The 23,740-nt window shown below is 35.4% G+C and overlaps 1 protein-coding gene across 2 annotated transcripts in view; it reads right to left on the reverse strand.

The window, feature by feature from the left end:
- Nucleotides 1–23,740, reverse strand: part of samd12 (sterile alpha motif domain containing 12) — a 383,028-nt gene that overhangs the window by 239,182 nt on the left and 120,106 nt on the right. For both annotated transcript variants that reach the window (XM_030147094.1, XM_030147093.1), the window contains one exon: nt 19,618–19,747. In XM_030147094.1, the coding sequence (XP_030002954.1) occupies nt 19,618–19,747 (130 nt within the window). The remainder of the gene's footprint in view (nt 1–19,617; nt 19,748–23,740) is intronic.

A 23,740-nucleotide genomic window follows, 5' to 3' on the forward strand; every position in this document is an offset into this window, starting at 1 on the left:
TCTATCAACATCAAATAAAAAGTGATAGAGTGTTTCCAGTCCACACTTTTGAACACAATTGTCCCCAGTGGTCTACGTGACTGACATCCAAAGCTAAAACATGTTGAAAATGTCATGTGTTTCAATCACAAGGCCGAGACTGTGGACCCCTAAGGCAGGGGTGTCAAACTCATTTTAGTTCAGTTCCACATTCAGCCCGATTTGATCTCAAATGGGCCGAACCAGTAAAATAATAACAGTAAAAAAAAAAGCAAAATTCTATTATGATCAGGTTTACGTCTACAAAGTTTCCTTAAAAATCTGAATAACATGAATAACTTGAATTGTCTTAAGAAAAACAAGTGCAATTTTAACATTTAGTAACAGGCAGAATGTTGGTAAAATTGCATTTAATTTTCTTAAGACATTTCCATTTGTTCATATTTGTTCAGGTTATTCACATTTTTTGTAAATGTATAGTTTGGTAATGTAAACATTTTCATGTAATTTTACTGTTTTTTTACACCAAAAACAGAGAAAATTTGGGGTTGTCATTATTTATAGGTTATTATGATAACACTGGGTTACAAAAAAAAAAGTTTTTTGCAAGTTGTCTAGGTTTTTTCAACTGAATTAGGACCATTTTGCACCGCTAAATCCAAAAATGACATCTGTTTTTCTCAATCAGGTCAGGTTTTTTTTTTTTTTGCTAATTTGATTTTGAAAAATTTGATCTTCTCACAAAATATAATAATTAATACCAAAATAAGATTGGTAAGCACACTTTATGAAACTTGTGACTTGATTCCTGTTTGGTACAATGGTGTTTTCACCGCAGATGTAGCAGAATACGTCAGGCTTATTTTTGCAAGATCTTCTAGTCGAAGCCATTTCATTCACCTGTAATATTAAAAAAAAACATAAATTGGCCAAAGTAAAATCTTCAGAACTCTTTTATTGCAAGAAATATGAAAGAATTTTTTTATCATATGATGTGAAAATGCCCATAAATGTAAGCAAAAATGTTCAAAAGCCAATATGTAGCATAGTTCAGAAAGTGTGAGCAAAATAAATGTGATTTTTGGATTCAGCACACCAAAATTATCCTAAATCAGCTCAAAAAACTTAATCAATAAATTTGTTGTTGACCAGTGTAATATTTTACTGATCTGACCCAGTTGAAATCTAATTGGACTGTACGTGTCTGTATTAAAATCATTTCTATACCATTGATTGTTAATATCTTCAGTGTAATTTTTGCAATTTTTCAAAAATTCATCCCGCCGGCCAGATTGGACCCTTTGGCGGGCCGGATTTGGCCCCCGGGCCGCATGTTTGACACCTGTGCCATCAGGGTTAAGAACTGAACTGATGCGCTGTGAGCTGTTGGATTGCGGCCACTCTTCATTAAACCACTAATATTCCATGCTATTAATTATTCAAGCTAAGGCGTTATGACACTATACATCAGTGGGTATTATGAGGCCGGTGTTTCATTTATCACCTTACTCCTTTGTGAGGAAAAAAACCTGTCTTCCTGTGGTATAATGGTGTTGTGTGTGTGCATGTGGAGGTCCCAATACACACCACATTGCTGTCTGTGTTTTTATCAAATGTACAAATGAGCCAACTGGCTTGCTGGACGCCTGGTTACCTAGCCAGACAGCCTGAACAGCTGCATCTAATTCTCTCCACTTTGTTTGCCTTTGTACGGACTCTACATTTCCACAGTGTGCTGTAATAGTTTTCTCTGACAGAAACTTTGTTATAACTTAATGGTGACTCACCCCCATTTTCTCTCCAAGTGTCTTGCTTTTGATTACCTATGTGACCACACCTTTACCGCTAATTACATCCAAAGTAAAGGAAATTGTGTGTTTAACTCATTTATTGCGCTAAGCTATTCCCTCACAAAAAAAGAGTTCGGTCATTGTAATTACACCAGATTAGGGACTAATATCTAATTATGCCTTAATATGCTTTAATGCATTTTTAATGACAGCTGGGTGTCATTAAAAACATTCACGCCAGTCTCTGTTGGGGGTGGAAAAAAAAGGTTTCTTGGCAGTATGGGCTATAGGGAGGATAGAAAACATTGATTTCTTTGGCTGAGGTTACAGCAGCCGAACAGGGAGGGAGGGAGGAAGGGAGGGAGGCAGCTGCTGCATACTGAAGTCATTCAATGTAAAAATGTTGCACCAGCCCTGATACGCAGTAAAATGCATTTCCCTCGCTGCTGTTTTATGTCAAAGGAGGGAGGAGACAAATGCCTGTTTGAATTATGATCTGGAATAGAGACCGTTTATTGATTTGCTACTTTAGGAGGGGATGACTACATCGGCCAGACAAGTGAGATTGAGTACTGCTGGCAGCGGAAAACAGGGTTGAGGATTCAGTTCTGGATGAATAGGATAGAAAATACACTTACCAAAAACACTATGGTCTGGAGCAGGGGTCTCAAACATGCGGCCAGGGGGCCCAAACCGGCCCGCCAAAGGTTCCAATGCGGCCCATGGATGAATGTGCATAGTGCAAAAATTCCACAGTCAAGGCTGTGGAACTCATTATAGTTTGGGTTCCACATACAAACCACTATGATCTACAGTAAAATAACAGTATAATAACCTACAAAAAATAAGAACTTCATATTTTCTTCTCGGTTTGATGTGAAAAAAAGTAGTATTATATTATGCCTACACTGTAAAAAAAAAAAAAAAAAAAAAAGACTGTAGAAATAACACCAAAAAGTTGTAAAATTACAACATAAAAAAACAGAAGTAAAAAAAAACAAACAGCATAAACTCAAACTCAAGTAAAATAACAGCATAATAACCAACAAAAAAAATAATAACTTCATAATTTCTTCTCGGTTTGATGTGACAAAAAATAATATTATATTATGCCTATACTATGAAAAATGACTGTAGAAATAACACCAAAAAGTTGTAAAATTACAACATAAAAAAACAGAAGTAAAATAACAACATAAACTCAAACTCAAGTAAAAAAAAAAAAAAAAGCATAATAATCTTCAAAAAATAATAACTTCATATTTTCTTCTCAGTTTGATGTGAAAAAAATAATATTCTATTATGCCTACACTGTAAAAAATGACTGTACAATTAACACTGAAAACTTGTAAAATTACAACATAAAAAAACTGAAGTAAAATAACAGCATAAACTCAAGTAAACTCAAACTCAAGTAAAATAACAGCATAATAACCTACAAAAAATAATAACTTCATACTTTCTTCTCAGTTTGATGTGAAAAAAATAATATATTATGCCTACACTGTAAAAAATGACTAGGATTAACACCAAAAAGTTGTAAAATAACAACATAAAAAAACAGAAGTAAAATAACAGCATAAACTCAAACTGAAGTAAAATAACAGCATAATAACCTACAAAAAATAATAGCTTCATATTTTGATCTCAGTTTGATGTGAAAAAATAATATTATATTATGCCTACACTGTAAAAAATGACTGTAGAATTAACACCGAAAACTTGTAATATCACAACATAAAAAAAACTGAAGTAAAATAACAGCATAAACTCAAGTAAACTCAAACTCAAGTAAAATAACAGCATACTAACCTACAAAAAATAATAACTTCATATTTTCTTCTCAGTTTGATGTGAAAAAAATAATATTACAGTATGCCTATGAATAATGACAACTTAAATTTTTTTGTCTTTGTTTTAGTGCAAAAAATAACATTAAATTATGAAAATATTTACATTTACGAACTATCCTGTAACAATAAAATATGAATAATAACATAGTTTGCAATACTATGTTGCAAATAAATGTTAATTTCAGACAACATTTAGACTATACAATGTAAATTTGTATTAACCCTTTCATGCACGAATTATGAGAACCTTAATCAATTTTTTTTCCTGAGTGTTTTTATTCCTCTTTAGGCATGAAAAAAACAATGCGATTGAAAATTTTCTTCTGAAAAATAAATAAAAAAATAAAATAAAATAATAATAATAATAATAATAATAATAATAATAAAACATTTTAAAAAATAACGAAAAAAAATTCTTATGAGCGTATTTTTCATGAAGTTGCAAAAATTTCTGACGCACAGAAACATGTATTTACTGATAAATTGTGTGAAAACTATGGGGAGGGCTTGTGATTCTGGGGGTTTATGCTCAGGAGAGATCTACATAATGTTACCACTTCATGTCAGAAAAGATATGTAGTGTCTTAAAACTTTAATAAAGATATGTGCAAATAAAAAAAATAAAAACAAAACAAAAAAAGAAAAGAAAAGAACAACAAAATCCATGAATATACAAGAGAACAGCTGTAGAATAGCTGTCCACTGGAGTGACCACTATGCATGAAAGGGTTAATAAGTTTTAATTTTTCCTTTTTTTTTTTTTTTTTTATCAATTATTAGAAATTTCAGGTGACCCCACATGGGGTCCAGACCCCAAGGTTGAAAAACACTGCATTAACTGCTCCCAATCTCCTTTTTAAGTTGTTTGGTATCGTCTGTTCTTTCTCAAACTGATAAAACCTTGTGCCACAAACATCTTAAACCAGTGTACACATCTGAATGAAGGGGTTAACCCAGTGGTTTCTAACCTTTTTGGCTCCTGACCCCATTTGAACATCACACATTTCTGGCGACCCCAGACATTCAAAACCGAGACATTTTATTTGCTAAAATTAATTTGTTTTTGATTGTGTAATAGTGTGCTATAATATGTTGCAAATAAATGTTAATTTTAGACAACATTTAGGCTATATAATGTAATTTTTTTAAATAAGTTTTAATTTTTTATCAAATACTAGAAATTTCAGGTGACCCCATGTGGGGTCCCAACCCCAAGGCTGAAAAACACTGATTTCTAGGTTATTATGTTATTACACTGGTCAAGACGTACGAAACATAGCAGTACCACCGGGAACAGCGGAGGCAGTGTTGATATCTGAACAGAATAATTTCCATAAGTAGTGTAACTTTTCAAAGAGCGACTGAAAAACTACCGATATATTTATGACAACTACCCTTTTCAATATTAACATTTGTATCCACATTAGTTAAACCTCCTCTGTTGTCGCCATATTTGTTACTGGCTTTCTCTTTTTTCTTCTCAATAAACTCTCTTTTTTGTGGTATTCAGCCGATATGGTAACACTGGTCAACAACAAATTTATTGTTTCAGTTTTTTGAGCTGATTTAGGATAATTTTGGTGTGCTGAATCCAAAAATCACATTCATTTTGCTCAATCAGGTCAACTTTCTGAACTATGCTCCATATTGGCTTTTGAACATTTTTGCTTACATTTATGGGCATTTTCACATCATATGACACAAAATTCTTTCATATTTCTTGCAATAAACAAGTTCTGAAGATTTTACTTTTGCCAATTTATGATTAATGTTTTTTTTAATATTACAGGTGAATGAAACGGCTTCGACTAGAAGATCTTGCAAAAATAAGCCTGACGTATTCTGCTACATCTGCGGTGAACACACCATTGTACCTAACAGGAATCGAGTCACAAGTTTCATAAAGTGTGCTTACCAATCTTATTTTGGTATTAATTATTATATTTTGTGAGAAGATCAAATTTTTCAAAATCAAATTAGCAAAAAAAAAAAAAAAACTGACCTGATTGAGAAAAACAGATGTCATTTTTGGATTTAGCGGTGCAAAATGGTCCTAATTCAGTTGAAAAAACCTAAACAACTTGCAAAAAACATTTTTTTGTAACCCAGTGTTATCATAATAACCTATAAATAATGACAACCCCAAATTTTCTCTTTGTTTTTTGGTGTAAAAAAACTAAAATGACATGAAAATGTTTACATTACCAAACTATACATTTACAAAAAATGTGAATAACCTGAACAAATATGAACAAACAGAAATGTCTTAAGAAAAGTAAATACAATTTTACCAATATTCTGCCTGTTACTAAATGTTTTATGCGATTGTAACGCACATGTGTAAATGATAAACTGATAAACCGAGGCAGAATATTATTAAAATTGCACTTGTTTTTCTTAAGACGATTCGAGTTGTTCATGTTATTCAGATTTTTAAGGAAACTTTGTAGATGATGATAGAAGATCAAATGTTTCAAAATCAAATTAGCAAAAAAAAAAAAAAACCTGACCTGATTGAGAAAAACAGATGTCATTTTTGGATTTAGCGGTGCAAAATGGTCCTAATTCAGTTGAAAAAACCTAGACAACTTGCAAAAAACATTTTTTTGTAACCCAGTGTTATCATAATAACCTATAAATAATGACAACCCCAAATTTTCTCTTTGTTTTTTGGTGAAAGACATTTTTTGGTAACCCAGTGTTATTTTACTGGTCCGACCCACTGGAGATCGAATTGGGCTGAATGTGGCCACTGAAAGAAAATGAGTCTGGAGGATCCACTGGTCTGCAAAGCAAAAATCATGCCTGAACTACAGAGGAAACCTATCCGAGCACAGACACATACAGGGTGGGGAAGCAAAATTTACAATATTTTGAGGCAGGGATTGAAAGACAGTGTATGACCAATTAGTTTATTGAAAGTCATGAGAATTTATTTGCCACAAGAAAATGGACATAATAGAAAATGTTTTTATTCTATGTGTCCTCCTTCTTTCTCAATAACTGCCTTCACACGCTTCCTGAAACTTGTGCAAGTGTTCCTCAAATATTCGGGTGACAACTTCTCCCATTCTTCTTTAATAGTATCTTCCAGACTTTCTCGTAATAGTTTTGCTCATAGTCATTCTCTTCTTTCCATTATAAACAGTCTTTATGGACACTCCAACTATTTTTGAAATCTCCTTTGGTGTGACGAGTGCATTCAGCAAATCACACACTCTTTGACGTTTGCTTTCCTGATTACTCATATGGGCAAAAGTTTCTGAAAAGGTATGGATAATAGTGTTAGGTATGATTATGACATCAGTATACAGGGGTTGGACAAAATAATGGAAACACCTTCACCTCAAGATGATAATGCCCCAATCCATACAGCTAGAACTGTTAAAGAATGGCATGAGGAACATTCTAATGAAGTTGAGCATCTCGTATGGCCGGCACAGTCCCCAGACCTCAACATTATTGAGCATTTATGGTCAGTTTTAGAGATTCAAGTAAGACGTCGATTTCCACCACCATCGTCTCTAAAAGAGTTGGAGGGTATTCTAACTGAAGAATGGCTTAAAATTCCTTTGGAAACAATTCACAAGTTGTATGAATCAATACCTCGGAGAATTGAGGCTGTAATTGCCGCAAAAGTATACTGTATAACAGTGTGGTATGGTAACTGCTCTGCTGCGGACCGCAAAGCACTCCAGAGGGTGGTGAAAACTGCCCGACGCATCATTGGTGCCCCACTTCCGGACATTGAGAGAGTCTACAAGAAGAGATGTGTGCGCCGGGCGCGTAGCATCCTCAGAGACTCTTTTCACCCAGCCAACAGACTCTTTCAGCTCCTCCCCTCCAGGAAGCGATTCAGGAGTCTGCTGACCAGAACAAGTAGATACAGGAACAGCTTCTTCCCCACAGCCGTCACCCTACTGAACTCTGCCAGCAGATGACTCCACACCTCCTCCTACCTGTGTTGACTCTTGGCGCACAAATGCACTGATAACTACACATCTGGTTCCATAGCTGTACACATTCATCAATACTCCTTACTGTTAAATCTATATCACACAACCAATATTACATGTGTGTGTATATATGTATATGCTTACATCCACACTTAAGCTTTGTGTGCATGCATAGGTGTATATATGTATGTATGTATATGTGTATATTCTGTAATGAACATCCTATTTATTCAACTGTATATTCAACTGCACATTCAATATTTAATTTAACCACCTTATTTGCACTAGTTGTACATAACTGCACTCATCTGTACATATTACTTAGTACAGTATTAACTGTATTATACTGCACTTCTGCTGTTTTGCACTTCTGATTGGATGCTAACTGCATTTCGTTATCCTGTATACTAAGTAATGACAATAAAGTTGAATCTAATCTAATCTAATCTAATCTAATCTAAAAGGCGGACCTACACCATATTAAATTATATTTTGTTGATTTTTTAAGGTGTTTCCATTATTTTGTCCAACCCCTGTATGTTTGGTTTCAAAACAATTGACGTAGTGCCTGCTGAGAAAAAACAACTAAATGTTCATTGTAAATTTTGCTTCCCCACCCTGTATACAAACACACACATTTTCCCATTTTCAAGGGTCACAGCCAGTGTATGACAAGCACACTGAGCAAATAGATATTCTCAGCTGCACGTCTGCATGCACTTATAAATGTATTCATCCTCACTGTTTGTTTGTCTACGCATGATTGTTTTCCAAAACAATATTCCATTCATCATTTGTTTCCCCTTGTTTATTCTATTAGGATGTGAGATCAGAAAAAAAAAAAAAAAAATATCTGCATAATATTTCAAAGATTGATTGGGATGCAAATTGCCTTCCGAGCCCAATTGGTGTGGCTCGGCCTGTGTTAATTGGGCTCTGTTAATTAATGCTAGATGGTGCAGACAAACTGAATTACATGCAGATTCCATGCATACCATTATCCTGTAATTGTGCCAATAGGAAACCACGTGTGTGACTGCAGCAACATTGATTTAACCCTTTCCTCTCGTGCATGAACGTATACAAATCATTACACCTTAATAAACAAACACAGGTCGTTATGTTAATGCATCATTAAGAAGGTAGGTTCCGATGTTTTAATCACTGAAAGACTAATAAGAGAAACTGTAATTTATTTGCAAAATTATAACTATATGCATTGTAAATGTCAGGAGGTATTTCATGTTGAAGTTAGATTATTCATTCATTTTCATTTCCCATAACTACTTAATCCTCTGTAGGGTCACAGACATTATGCAAAAGGTGGGGGTGCATCCAGAACAGGTCAGCAAGAACGTCACAGGGCTCATGTTGGATTAATTTTCTTTAATTAGATGTGAATCAGATGAGGAATTTTAACTAAATGATCAACTAGATGACTGCACTGAACTTCTCATTTTAGTGGAATAATAAGTATAGTCCAGTATATAAGAAGGAAAAGGGGATGAATGCGACAGAACATAGTTCGTCGTGTATTTAACCCTTACATACATGAATATTATTTTTCCTGAGTGTTTTTATTGATAAGATATTCTTTTATTGATCCCACAATGGGGAAATTCACAGTGTTTTATTTTTATGTATTGCTCCTCAGGCATGAAAACAACACTAATTGAATTTTTTTATGAACCTATTTTTCATGGAATTGCAAAAATATCCATTCAGCTGGACACCATGAGTTAATTTTTTGGAGCAAAGAAACATGTATTTACTAATAAACTGTGTGAAAACTATGAAATACTTTTTTTTTAATGTAGCTAATCTGATGTTTTGTGACATTTTAACATACTCTAATATTAGTTATTACTCACTTTATGGAGATAATATGCAAAAAAAAAAAACTTTTTGTTAAAAAAAAAAAAAGTTAATTACAATCTAGTAACAATAACAAGGAATTGACTTACACTCAAACATGTTGCCGTAGGTCAGGTTTATCAAGAACAGCAAAGTTACAGCAATATTACGTCTGCTTTTTTGGCTGATATGGAACTACAACAGTAAAATCCATGAATATATAAGAGAACAGCTGTAGAATAGCTGTCCACTGTAGTGACCACTGTGCATGAAAGGGTTAAAAGCTCTATACACGATACAACATACTCCGATCAGCCATAAAAGTGAAAGGAAAAGTGCTGTTTATTTTGATTGTCAGTGGGTGTATTTGAGTGCTTCTTTGAAACTGGGTTCATTTTGGTACCTGGCTCTTTTTCCAGCTTTTTAGACCAAATAATAAAAGATAAATCTAGACATATTTCCCCCCAGGATGGACCTAATGATGAACTCAGATAAATGCAAAAAAAATTTTACTCTTGCTCTGAGCCATCCCAAAATTAATGATTTTTTAATAAAATACTGGGGCCCAAAATAGGACCAAAATTAGGACAGGAAATACTACCTAGGTGTCAGTGCATTTTGGTTTGAAAACATGGCTGTAAATGGTCTTATATACCGCTATAAATAAAGACATGTGTTAAATTTGATGATCCCAGTGGTTTTTCCTAATCCAGACAAGCAGGTTTTTCATGAATCTCAGTCTCATTCCAGATTTCGTGTGTAATCCATCGTGTCCACTCGCGTTACATGCAGAACCTGCCCATTTAAACACAAATAAATCATTAGTGATAGCATAATTAGTTCAATTCCCAAAATTTACCTGTGAGAGAATAAAAAGATATTTGAAAAAATAGTTGTGCGTAATTTTTGTGTGCCAAGTTTTAAGCAAATTGAAACAAAATTGATGTTTTTATAGATGTTTGAAATTTCAGCAATAATAAGTAAATGGGAAGGGAATTTTTTTTTTTTTTTAAATTCAGAAAAAATTGGAACTTTGACTTACTGTTCCTAAAATCTAATGACATCTATTCTGGGTCATTGGCAATCGATAAACCAAATTTGGTATGAATTCAGCCAATTGTTTTGTTGCTACAGACATTTGGAATTTCCCCAATTATAAGTAATGGGGAAAAAAAATAATGTAAAAATTCATAAAAAATTGGAACTTTTATCTACGTTTCCCAAAATTTTATCAGTTCTATTTTGGGTCCCTGGCAATCTATAAACCCAATTTGGTATGAATTCAACCAATAGTTTTGCTTCTACAGACATGTGAAATTCTGCCCATTATAAGTAAATAGGGGGAAAAAAAGCTTTAAGAAATTCATAAAAAATTGAAACTTTGACCAAGGTTTCCCAAAATTTTATCGGATCTATTCTGGGTCACTGGCAATATATAAACCCAATTTGGTATGAATTCAACCAATGATTTTGCTGTTACAGACATGTGAAATTTCACCCATTATAAGCAAATGGGGAAATAAATAAATAAAATTAAGAAATTCATAAAAATTGAAACTTTGACCAACTCTTCCCAAAATGTAACCATATCTATTCTGGGTCACTGGCAATCTATAAATCCAATTTGGTATGAATTCAACCAATAGTTTTGTTGCTAGAGTGTTCACAAAGAAAGAAACGAACAAACCGAACCAAAAACAATACCCCTTGCCTCCCCATCGGGGGGTGGGCTAAGAAATATTCACTCGCTGCCTAATATATCCAACCCAGTGAAGGGTGCTACTGGAATGAAATAATCAATATTATTACCACTTCTGCTGTCAGTGGTTAGTGTTATGGCTGATCATTGCATGTCTCTGCCTTTCCTAGTTGCCCATCTTCTGCTCCTCTACAGCATCAACATTGTGCAACCCCAGTTACTACTGTCCTAGGTTAGCACTTCTGCCTCACATCTGTAAGGGTCTGGGTTGGATTTGTTGTCGGTCTTATATGGATAATTTCTTGGGCTATTCTCTTTTTTTCTTGTAGAGGATAATTTTTTGGGCTGTTCTTTTTTTTTTTCTTGTAGCGGATAATTTTTTGGGCTGCTCTCTTTTTTTCTTATAGTGGATAATTTTTTGGGCTGTTCTCTTTTTTTTTCTTGTAGCGAATAATTTTTTGGGCTGTTCTCTTTTTTTCTCATAGTGGATAATTTTTTGGACTGTTCTCTTTTTTTTCTTATAGCGGATAATTTTTTAGGCTGTTCTCTTTTGTTCTTATAGTGGATAATTTTTTGGGTTGTTCTATTTTTTTTCTTATATGGATAATTTTTTGGGCTGTTCTCTTTTATTTCTTATAGTGGATATTTTTTGGGGGCTGTTCTCTTTTATTTCTTATAGTGGATATTTTTGGGGGGCTGTTCTCTTTTGTTCTTATAGTGGATAATTTTTTGGGTTGTTCTATTTTTTTTCTTATATGGATAATTTTTTGGGCTGTTCTCTTTTATTTCTTATAGTGGATATTTTTTGGGGGCTGTTCTCTTTTATTTCTTATAGTGGATATTTTGGGGGGCTGTTCTCTATTGTTCTTATAGTGGATCATTTTTTGGGTTGTTCTATTTTTTTTCTTATATGGATAATTTTTTGGGCTGTTCTCTTTTATTTCTTATAGTGGATATTTTTTGGGGGCTGTTCTCTTTTATTTCTTATAGTGGATATTTTTTGGGGCTGTTCTCTTTTATTTCTTATAGTGGATATTTTTGGGGGGCTGTTCTCTTTTGTTCTTATAGTGGATAATTTTTTGGGTTCTATTTTTTTTCTTATATGGATAATTTTTTGAGCTGTTCTCTTTTATTTCTTATAGTGGATATTTTTTGGGGGCTGTTCTCTTTTATTTCTTATAGTGGATATTTTTGGGGGGCTGTTCTCTTTTGTTCTTATAGTGGATAATTTTTTGGGCTGTTCTCTTTTATTTCTTATAGTGGATATTTTTGGGGGGCTGTTCTCTTTTATTTCTTATAGTGGATATTTTTTGGGCTGTTGCATCTCTGAGCCACCGCAATCTTCACAGTATATATACGGACAACTTGGAACAACATGTCTGATTTTTTTTTAACTCTGATGCATTTGTCATTCCTGGTCGTGATGAAGTCATATCTCATTTATAACATCCCAGGTGCACTCTTCACCCACTGTCTACCACCTGCAGCCTCGCCACCCGGCCCACCAGTCTGTCCGTTCGTCCCCTTCCCACTGTCAGCGTTACCACTGACAACAGTTGCCACGTCAATCACTTCCCTAATGAGGCTGCTCAAGGTCACCCCCGTGCTAACGACACTCCGGTCCGCATAGCAACAGACAACCGTTAATTGCCATGCACTCTGCCGCTCAGAGCACGTCTGATCATATTAATATGTTTATTTATTGCTGTTGAGGACCTCCTCGACTCAGTGACTGGCTGGCAGAATAAATGGCTTGGCGGTAATGATGAGTGGCATAATGACTCATGGTCCCGTTTCACCCTTTGATATATTTTCACTGTTATGTGTCTGTAAGGAACGCTTCAGATTTGGCATCCTCTGTTGAATGATTGGAAAATATGAATCTTCCTACGTTGCACTTGAGGCTACACATTCTGTACAGCTCATGAGCAGCGCTGTGGTCTGAGAGATAGCCCACAGTTCACTGCATGTTCGCTGAATCACTGCAGCATCTTCAGCAGCATTTTGGGAAATTCATTTTGCTTTTTTTTTTTTTTAACTTACCGTATTTTCCGGACTATAGAGCACACCTGAATTTAAGCTGCACCTGAATATAAGCTGCACCTGAGTATAAGCCGCACCCACCAAATTTTAAAAGAAAAAAATATTTGCACATATATAGGCCGCACCTGAATATAAGCCGTACCCACCAAATTTTAAAAGAAAAAAATTTTGCACATATATAGGCCGCACCTGAATATAAGCCACACCCACCAAATTTTAAAAGAAAAAAATATTTGTACATATATAGGCTGCACCTGAATATAAGCCGCACCCACCAAATTTTAACAGAAAAAAAAATATTTGTACATGTATAGGCCACACCCGAATGTAAGCCACACCCATCAAATTTTAAAAGAAAAAAATATTTGTACATATATAGGTCACACCTGAATATAAGCCGCACCTGAATATAAGCCGCACCCACCGAATTTTAAAAGAAAAAAATATTTGTATATGCACCTGAATATAAGCCGCACCAGAGTATAAGCTGCACCCACCAAATTTCAAAAGAAAAAAATATTTGTACATATATAGGCCGCACCTGAATATAAGCCACAACTGAATATAAGTCGCACCCACCAAATTTTAAAAGAAAAAAATATTTGTACATATATAGGTCAAACCTGACTATAAGCCACACCTGAATATAAGTCGCACCCACCAAATTTTAAAAGAAAAAAATATTTGTACATATATAGGCCGCACCTGAATATAAGCCACAACTGAATATAAGCCGTACCCACCGAATTTTAAAAGAAAAAAATATTTGTACATATATAGGTCAAACCTGACTATAAGCCACACCTGAATATAAGTCGCACCCACCAAATTTTAAAAGAAAAAAATATTTGTACATATATAGGTCACACCTGAATATAAGCTGCACCTAAATATAAGCTGTACCCACCAAATTTTAAAAGAAAAAAATATTTGTACATATATAGGCCGCACCTGAATATAAGCCACACCTGAATATCAGCTGTACCCACCAAATTTTAAAAGAAAAAAAATATTTGTACATATATAGGCCACACCTGAATATAAGCCACACCTGAATATAAACTGTACCCACCAAATTTTAAAAGAAAAAAATATTTGTACATATATAGGTCAAACCTGACTATAAGCCACACCTGAATATAAGTCGCACCCACCAAATTTTAAAAGAAAAAAAATATTTGTACATATATAGGTCACACCTGAATATAAGTCGCACCCACCAAATTTTAAAAGAAAAAAAATATTTGTACATATATAGGTCACACCTGAATATAAGCTGCACCTAAATATAAGCTGTACCCACCAAATTTTAAAAGAAAAAAATATTTGTACATATATAGGCCGCACCTGAATATAAGCCACACCTGAATATAAGCTGTACCCACCAAATTTTAAAAGAAAAAAAATATTTGTACATATATAGGTCACACCTGAATATAAGCTGCACCTAAATATAAGCTGTACCCACCAAATTTTAAAAGAAAAAAATATTTGTACATATATAGGCCGCACCTGAATATAAGCCACACCTGAATATAAGCTGTACCCACCAAATTTTAAAAGAAAAAAAATATTTGTACATATATAGGTCACACCTGAATATAAGTCGCACCCACCAAATTTCAAAAGAAAAAAATATTTGTACATATATAGGTCAAACCTGACTATAAGCCACACCTGAATATAAGTCGCACCCACCAAATTTTAAAAGAAAAAAAATATTTGTACATATATAGGCCACACCTGAATTCCATCAGAATAGCCCACTGGAACGGTTTGGGTTGACTAGACTGCATTGCATATTCTTCCGCCAGCGCAGAATGTGTGCGTCATCACGACAGGACAAGACAACGAGCATGTGCAGAATGGAAGGAATAAAGTCCAAACGGAATAAAGGGTTTACATGTCCCAGGAAGAATTTAGACCGGATTCAAAAGTGGATTAAACCAGCGACTTTAATCGGGTTTAAATTGAATCCCAACGTTTCTTTTTCAACTGGAATAAGGTGTTTACATGGGCATCTGAAATAGGATCTAACCTTTAATCAGTTTAAACCAGGAATAAAAGTTGTCATGGAAACGCACGGAATGGCACTTCCGTACTGCAGCTGTATTTCCTTCTTTACAGACACATCGATTGCTTTTAACTTCAAAGCTGCATCATATGTATTTCTTCACGTGTTTTTCATGATGAGGGTTTGTGCATGACACACAAAATGATTGTTAAAAGTTAAGCTTAAAACTTCTCCTCTTCATCACCTCTTCCTCCTGTCTGTCTCACTTTTACACTTCCTGTTAGAGCGCTCCCTGGAGGACGTTAGCCCGTATAAATCTATACTGGAGCTGCATCGCTGTATAAGCCGCGGGGTTCAAAATGTGAGAAAAAAGTAGCGGCTTATAGTCTGGAAAATACAGTAATTACCTCCGCCAAGGAGGTTATGTTTTTGCCAGGGTTTGTTTGTCTGTTTGTTTGTTTGTTTGTTTGTTTGTTTGTTTGTTTGTCTGTCCGTTAGTGTGCAACATAACTCAAAAAGTTATAGACAGATTTGGATGAAATTTTCAGGGTTTGTTGGAAATGGGATAAGGAAGAAATGATTAAATTTTGGTGGTGATCGGGAGTGGGGGGGCCCATGGGGGGCGCCACTGATCAGCCTTGGCGGAGGTCTGCGCTCTCCGAGTGCTTCTAGTTTTTATTTAGTTTCGCTCATACAAATATACAGGGTGTATCAAAAAATATATATATACATTTTGAAAAATTACCCTCACTTTTGCATTTGATCATTTTTGGAATTTTCTTTTATGGACGTCGGTAGGTAGGGGATTGGTGGATATTTGTCCAAATTTACAGACCCAGGTTTTCATGCATGTGTGAGCAGGGGCAAATTGGGTAATCCATGTTAAAACTGGTTTGCACGAAGTATTGGTGGGATTTAAATCCAATCAAAGGTCATGGGAGGGGACAATGGGCATCCATGTTGTTTTCCAAACAAACAAAATTGCCAAGTTATTAACACTTTGTTAACACTTTGGCCACCATGTCAGTTTCATTTGTTTACCCATGGCAGCTGTTCCTGCCTTTCAGAGTTAATTACCTCCGCCAAGGAGGTTATGTTTTTGCCAGGGTTTGTTTGTCTGTCCATTTGTCTGTCCGTTAGTGTGCAACATAACTCAAAAAGTTATGGACAGATTTGGATGAAATTTTCAGGGTTTGTTGGAAATGGGATAAGGAAGAAATGATTAAATTTTGGTGGTGATCGGGAGTGGGGGGGCCCACGGGGGGCGCCACTGATCAGCCTTGGCGGAGGTCTGCGCTCTCCGAGTGCTTCTAGTTTTTATTTAGTTTCGCTCATACAAATATACAGGGTGTATCAAAAAATATATATATACATTTTGAAAAATTACCCTCACTTTTGCATTTGATCATTTTTGGAATTTTCTTTTATGGACGTCGGTAGGTAGGGGATTGGTGGATATTTGTCCAAATTTACAGACCCAGGTTTTCATGCATGTGTGAGCAGGGGCAAATTGGGTAATCCATGTTAAAACTGGTTTGCACGAAGTATTGGTGGGATTTAAATCCAATCAAAGGTCATGGGAGGGGACAATGGGCATCCATGTTGTTTTCCAAACAAACAAAATTGCCAAGTTATTAACACTTTGTTAACACTTTGGCCACCATGTCAGTTTCATTTGTTTACCCATGGCAGCTGTTCCTGCCTTTCAGAGTTAATTACCTCCGCCAAGGAGTTTATGTTTTTGCCAGGGTTTGTTTGTCTGTCCATTTGTCTGTCCGTTAGTGTGCAACATAACTCAAAAAGTTATGGACAGATTTGGATGAAATTTTCAGGGTTTGTTGGAAATGGGATAAGGAAGAAATGATTAACTTTTGGGGGTGATCCGGAAGAAATCCTGGATTCTGGATCACTTTGAAATTTTCATTAACATTGTGGTAAATGGGGCCAAAATTTTCGTTTCCCAATATCTCGCTTAATTATTGACCAAAACTCATGAAATTTAACTCAGGAATTGACAATGGGGTCCTCTATCACATTTCAAAGGCTGATCCGGATCTGATCCAGAAGGCGGATTTTATCTCAATTTATTTAAAAAATGGGGGTGCCCTTACTTTTTGGCCTACTGTGCCTTTAATATTAAAGGTAGAAATTTCTGACAAGCGCCATCGTGTAGCTCAGTCAGTTCCGCATCGGGAGTATGCCACCGGATTTCATGTAGCTTTAATACTTAAGGAGCTGGATCCGGAAGAAAACCGCCATTACGAGAAATGTGATTTTCGTGAATAACTAGTGAACTAATAAGGATATAATTATGAATCCAGTTGCTAATGGTATGTTTTCATGGTCAAGGAATCTTAAAATATAGGTAAAATAAATATGGGACTAATATTTATGGTGGAAATCACAATATGGGGGAATTGTGCAAATCTCATGCAGTTTGACTCAGGGATTTACAATGGGGTGTTCTATCAAATGGCAAAGACTGATCCGGATCTTTCAAAAAGTTATGGACAGATTTGGATGAAAATTTCAGGAAATATTGATACTGGCACAAGGAACAAATGATTAAATTTTGGTGGTGATCGGGTGGGGGGGGGGGCGGGGGCACTGATCTGCCTTGGCGGAGGTCTGCGCTCTCAGAGTGCTTTTCTAGTTCAACTTGTTTAGGCCTGAAAATGTCACTGAGGACAGGACAAGTTAGGGTTAGGGTTATTTTTGTTTGTTACAGTTTTTTTGTTTGTTACAGTTGCTCCATTCAAGTCTAATAAAAAGTAGCAGGGAAGAAATGATCAATACAACAAAAAGGAGAGAAAAAAAAAAACATAACACATCAAAACACTCTATTAAACACAATTAGAACAGCGATTTGCACAATATGTAAGAGACAACATATAATCAATATAATTTAAAAAAAAAATAAAAATCACCATTTGTTTCTTATCTGAAGTGGGTGTTATGTTGTGAGCCGTAGCTTTTTAACATTAGCTATCTATTTCTTAAGGTTAACTCACTTTAATATCCCCGTAGGGAAATTAGGCCTGTGCATTTTACCATCCTAAAACACACAGCACTTAGAAATAGCATTAGCACTTAGCATTAGCACTTAGCATTAGCACTTGGCACATTAGGAGCAGTGAGCTGCCAGTGAAGGCACTGAGAGACCAACTCCAGATGTCCATCAGCATAAGGATACAGACAGCAGAATTAACCTATAACCTATCTTATAGTGGATACTTTTTTTGGGCTGTTCCCTTTTTTTCTTACAGTGGATAATTGTTGGGGCTGTTGTCTTTTTTTTCTTATAGTGGATAATTTTTTGGGCTGTTCTCTTTTTTTTCTTATAGTGGATAATTTTTTTGGGCTGTTCTCTTTTTTTTTCTTATACTGGATATATTTTTTGGGGGGGCTACTCTTTTCTTTCTTATAGTGGATAATTTTTTGGGCTGTTCTTTTTTTCTTATAGTGGATAATTTTGGGGCTGTTCTCTTTTTTTCTTATAGTGGATAATTTTTTTGGGCTGTTCTCTTTTTTTCTGACAGTAGATACTTTTTTGGGCTGTTCTCTTTTTTTCTTATAGTGGATAATTTTTTGGACTGTTCTCTTTTTTTCTTATTGTGGATAATTTTTTGGACTGTTCTCTTTTTTTCTTATAGTGGATAATTTTTGGGGCTGTTCTCTTTTTTTTCTTATACTGGATATTTTTTTGGACTGTTCTCTTTTTTTCTTATAGTGGATAATTTTTTGGACTGTTCTCTTTTTTTCTTATTGTGGATAATTTTTTGGACTGTTCTCTTTTTTTCTTATAGTGGATAATTTTTGGGGCTGTTCTCTTTTTTTACTTATACTGGATACTTTTTGGGCTGTTCTCTTTTTTTTCTTATAGTGGATAATTTTTTGGGCTGTTCTGTTTTTTTCTTATAGTGGACAATTTTTTGGACTGTTCTCTTTTTTTTTCTTATAATGGATAATTTTTTAGGCTATTCTCTTTTTTTCTTATAGAGGATAATTTTTGGGGGCTGTTGCACCTCTGGGCCACCATAGTATATAGTTCACACCCTGCTCAGGAAAAACATGTCCAGTGTTGTGTCTGCAAAAACACTGGACTATTTTTGCACTGTACATGATGCACTGCTGTCAATTTGTCCGCCTCAAATTTGTTGCTATGTTGACAATGTTGTTGCCGAAAGTTAACTGGGGAAACTCTTAACAATACAAATCGCACCTGACAGAAAGTGACGCTTTACCCTCACACTGAGTAATTTAACCAGGGGAATAGAAACCATGGCAGTGTGTGTGTGTGTGCGTGTGTGTATAGGCTAGTTTCTATTGCTGTATCTGTGTGAGTCTGGTGGATCCAGTGGTTTTATGATACAGTGAATAATAATGGGAGGTGTTTTGCATTACAGACCAGCGCAGGAACTCAAAGTACCTGTGATGTCATGTTGTTTGAAGGAGTCGCTGTAGATCTGGTGTTGATTAGGACAGTGTTTCTTCAGCCATTTGCAGACATCCTGTTGAGTCCACAGGGCTACGGGTTTGGACAGCTTCACATATCCAGGCTGTTAAGAAAAACACAAGACAAATACTGTTAGATTTCGTTAAAATGTGAGTCCCATTTTTTATAAACTCACGCTATAGTTGTTCTTGTTTCTTCTACTAAAACACAGGTAGCGTTGTTATCTTACTACCACTTTAACCCTTTCATGCGTGAATTATGATAGCCTTAATAAAGATTTTTTTTTCCTGAGTGTTTTTACTCCTCTAGGCCACAGGTGTCAAACATGCGGCCCGGGGGCCAAAACCGGCCCGCTAAAGATTCCATTCCGGCCCTGCAGGATGAAAGTGCAAAAATGAACCTGAACAGTCCAGGTTGTCCAAATCCTTTTGGTTCAGGTTCCACATTCAGACCAATGTGATCTACAGTAAAAATAACAACACAATAACCCATAAATAATGACAACCACAAATTTTCTTTGTGAAAAAATTATGTGGAAAAAATTTAAGTGAAAAAAATAAGATTACACTGTGAACATATTTACATTTACAAAACTATTCTTTCACAATAAAATGTAAATAAATACATAGATAAAAACAAAGACGAACAACCCGAAATGTGCAATTTGAACAATATTCTGCCTGTTACTAAATGTTTGGTGCATTTATGGATCCACTGTGATCTGGAGTTGTGTTAATAATAACAGATGGAATATTGTAGAAATTGTTCAAATTTTAGTTCCAAACTCCAAAATTTTAACAATATTCTGCCTGTTACCAAATGTTTATGGAACATTGTGTGGAAATGTACATGTATAAATAATAAGTCGAGGCATAATATTGTTAAAATTGCACTAATTTTTCAAAAGAATTTTCAGTTTTTTGAGGTTATTCACATCTTTTTTGTAAAATGTAAACATTCTCATCATTTAATTGTTTTTGGGGTTTTTTTGCACTAAAACAAAAAGAAAAACTTGGATTTGTCATTATTTACAGGTTATTAAGTCATTATTTTACTGGTCTGGAACACTTGAGATCAAATTGGGCTAAATATGGCCCCTGAACCAAAATGAGTTTGACACCCCTGCTCTAGGCATTAAAATAACAATGTGATTGACAATTTTTCTAACCTATTTTTCATGGAGATGCAAAAATGTCCATTCAGCTCGACACCATGCATTTAATTTTTGAAGCGAAGAAACGTCTTTACTGATATACTGTGTGAAAACTATGGAATAAAAACATTTTTAATACAGCTAATCTGATGTTTTCTCACATTTTAACATACTCTAATACTCATTACTCACTCCATGGAGATAATATGCAAAAAAAGAAACTTATTTCCACTCAAACATGTTAGTGCAGGTCAAGTTTATGAAGAACAACAAAGTGACAGTAATTATATGAACTGCAATGTATGGGATGATGCATGAGCGTCCACTGTGTTGGCAGATATGGAACTAAAATAACAAAATGCATGAATAGAACAGATGTAAAATAGCTGTCCACTGTAGTCACCACTGTGCATGAAAGGGTTAAGATATGGTTTAACCCAGGCATGTCCAAAGTCCGGCCCAGGGGCCAATCACGGCCCGCGGTCAGATTTTATACGGCCCACAGCTTCGGTTTTAGAATGTATTATTCATGGCCCGCTTGGAATGTTGAACCGCGTACATGAATCATAAAAGGTTCCAAATGCAGTTTCTCCTTTCACCTCATGGTGGCAGCACCACTCTAACTCTATCTGGCTCTGTGACTTTGCCGTGAACCCTTTTCGCTAATTTCTAACCATGGCGCCTGTAAATAAAAAAAGGAAAGTTGACAGTGAGGGCCGCCGCTTCCAGGAGAGATGGGAATTACAGTTTTTTTTCACTGAAAATCGAGGCGATTGTGTTTGCCTAATTTGTCAAGAGACTGTTGCCTTGTTTAAGAATTCAATGTAAAGAGACACGAGCAGACAAAACATGCTAACGCATACGACAAGCTAGCAGGGAGTGAGCGCTCTGAAAAAGTGAAGCAAATTCAAGCTGCTTTAAACTCACAACAGTGACTCTTCATGTGAACCTGGGAGTTCAATGAATTCACCACCAAGGTAAGCTACCAAGTTGCCAGGTTAGTTGCCTATAACTGCTGGTGTTATGTACTTGTAGATGTGACACAAATATTACTTTCTGAATGATTTTGTGAAAGACAAGAGTAAGAGTCATATGTTTTCATCTTAAATGTTAACAGACTTTGCATTACTGAGTAATATATGAGTAATGATTACTCATATAAGTCATGTTTAAAATGAATGTGGGGTTAAGATTTTTATCAACTTCTTGGACGTTTAAGATACTCCACACAGTTTGTTCTATGTTATCTGTCTCCAGATGTGAAAGGAAGGCCGAATTTTTTATTTTTTTTTTAAATTTGTTCAGACCTGAGTGGCTTAGATTTGGTTACGTTGCCATTTTTAAAAAAAAAATGATATTGTGACACTGAAAATTAAATTGTTGTAGAACAGGGCTTTTATATGTAATTTTTACTGTTTAAAAAATGTCTGAAGGGACCACTGGCCCCTGGCAATCTCCACATTATCAGATCTGGCCCTCTTTAAAAAAAGTTTGGACTTAAGTTTGGTTTAACCCTTAGGGCTCCATGGTCATGGCCCTGTGACTGAATCACATGACATTTTCAACACGTCATAATGTCAGAAGTCAGGGATAATTGCATTCAAAAGTGCGGACCTGAAACACTCTCCCATTTTTTATTTGATCTTGAAAGAGCAAATACAACCGGAGATATGATGGTTTGAAACTAGAGCAAACAAACGTGAAGAAAAGTATGAAACTGAGCTTGGGGGGGGGGGATTATATTTCTGACCATATCTTCATAATTTTTGTCCTTTCTCCAAATGGAAAAAAACTGGCCAAATCTGTGGATTCTAATCCACAGACTGCATTAGCATTTCCAGGTAAGGGTGGGAATGACCCTCACCTGAACTGGACGCGGAACCTGGGAGGTCTGGGGGTGAGGGGGTGAGGGGGTGAGGGGGTGGGGGTAGGGGTGGACTTGAGGAAACACCTATGTAAATATATGTTTCTATGTCAAATATCTGTGTATATTTTTAATTTATTACAATTTTCATAAAGCAGCTGTTTACCAAGTTTGAAGTCAATCAGAACTGTAATTTCGGAGAAAAAAACTACTGTTAAATTTTCCGTTAGTTTCCGGATCCAGAAGAAGATCCTGATCAGCATGTGGACATTATGTTTTGGTCATCTCCCCATCAGGGCTGGACTGTAGAAATTTACACTGGATATCATTTATATTTAATGAGTTATTGCATTCCTATCTCTTATAATCGGGAAATTTTTCAAAGTGGCACCAAATCCAGAATCAGATCCGGATCCAAATAATTTCACTAACTTTCGTTGACATCATCATAAAGAAGCTGTAGACCAAGTTTGAAGTCAATCGGAATTGTTTCGGAGAAGACGATGATTGAAATTTTTGTAACGGACCACAGACGTCGACAGACGACAATAGCTTACGACATGTCGGCCGGTACGCTAACTAGCAAACCTGCTCAAAAAACAAATTAAAACGAACTGAATTAGAGAAAAAAAAGTCCAAACTAAATAAAACTAAACTATAATGAAAAATCCAAAACTATTAGAACCTTGCCGGATAGGAGAAAAAAACTATTGTTAAATTTTCCATAAGTTTCCGGATCCAGAACAAGATCCTGATCAGCATGTGGACATTATGTTTTGGTCATCTCCCCATCAGGGCTGGACTGTAGAAATTTACACTGGATATCATTTATATTTACTGAGTTATTGCATTCCTATCTCTTATAATCGGGAAATTTTTCAAAGTGGCACCAAATCCAGAATCAGATCCGGATCCAAATAATTTCACTAACTTTTGTTGACATCATCATAAAGAAGCTGTAGACCAAGTTTGAAGTCAATCGGAATTGTTTCGGAGAAGACGATGATTGAAATTTTTGTAACGGACAACAGACGACGACAGACGACAATAGCTTACGACATTTCGGCCGGTAAGCTAAC

The sequence above is a fragment of the Sphaeramia orbicularis genome, chromosome 11 (genome assembly GCF_902148855.1).
Source record: "Sphaeramia orbicularis chromosome 11, fSphaOr1.1, whole genome shotgun sequence".
Lineage (NCBI taxonomy): Eukaryota > Metazoa > Chordata > Actinopteri > Kurtiformes > Apogonidae > Sphaeramia > Sphaeramia orbicularis.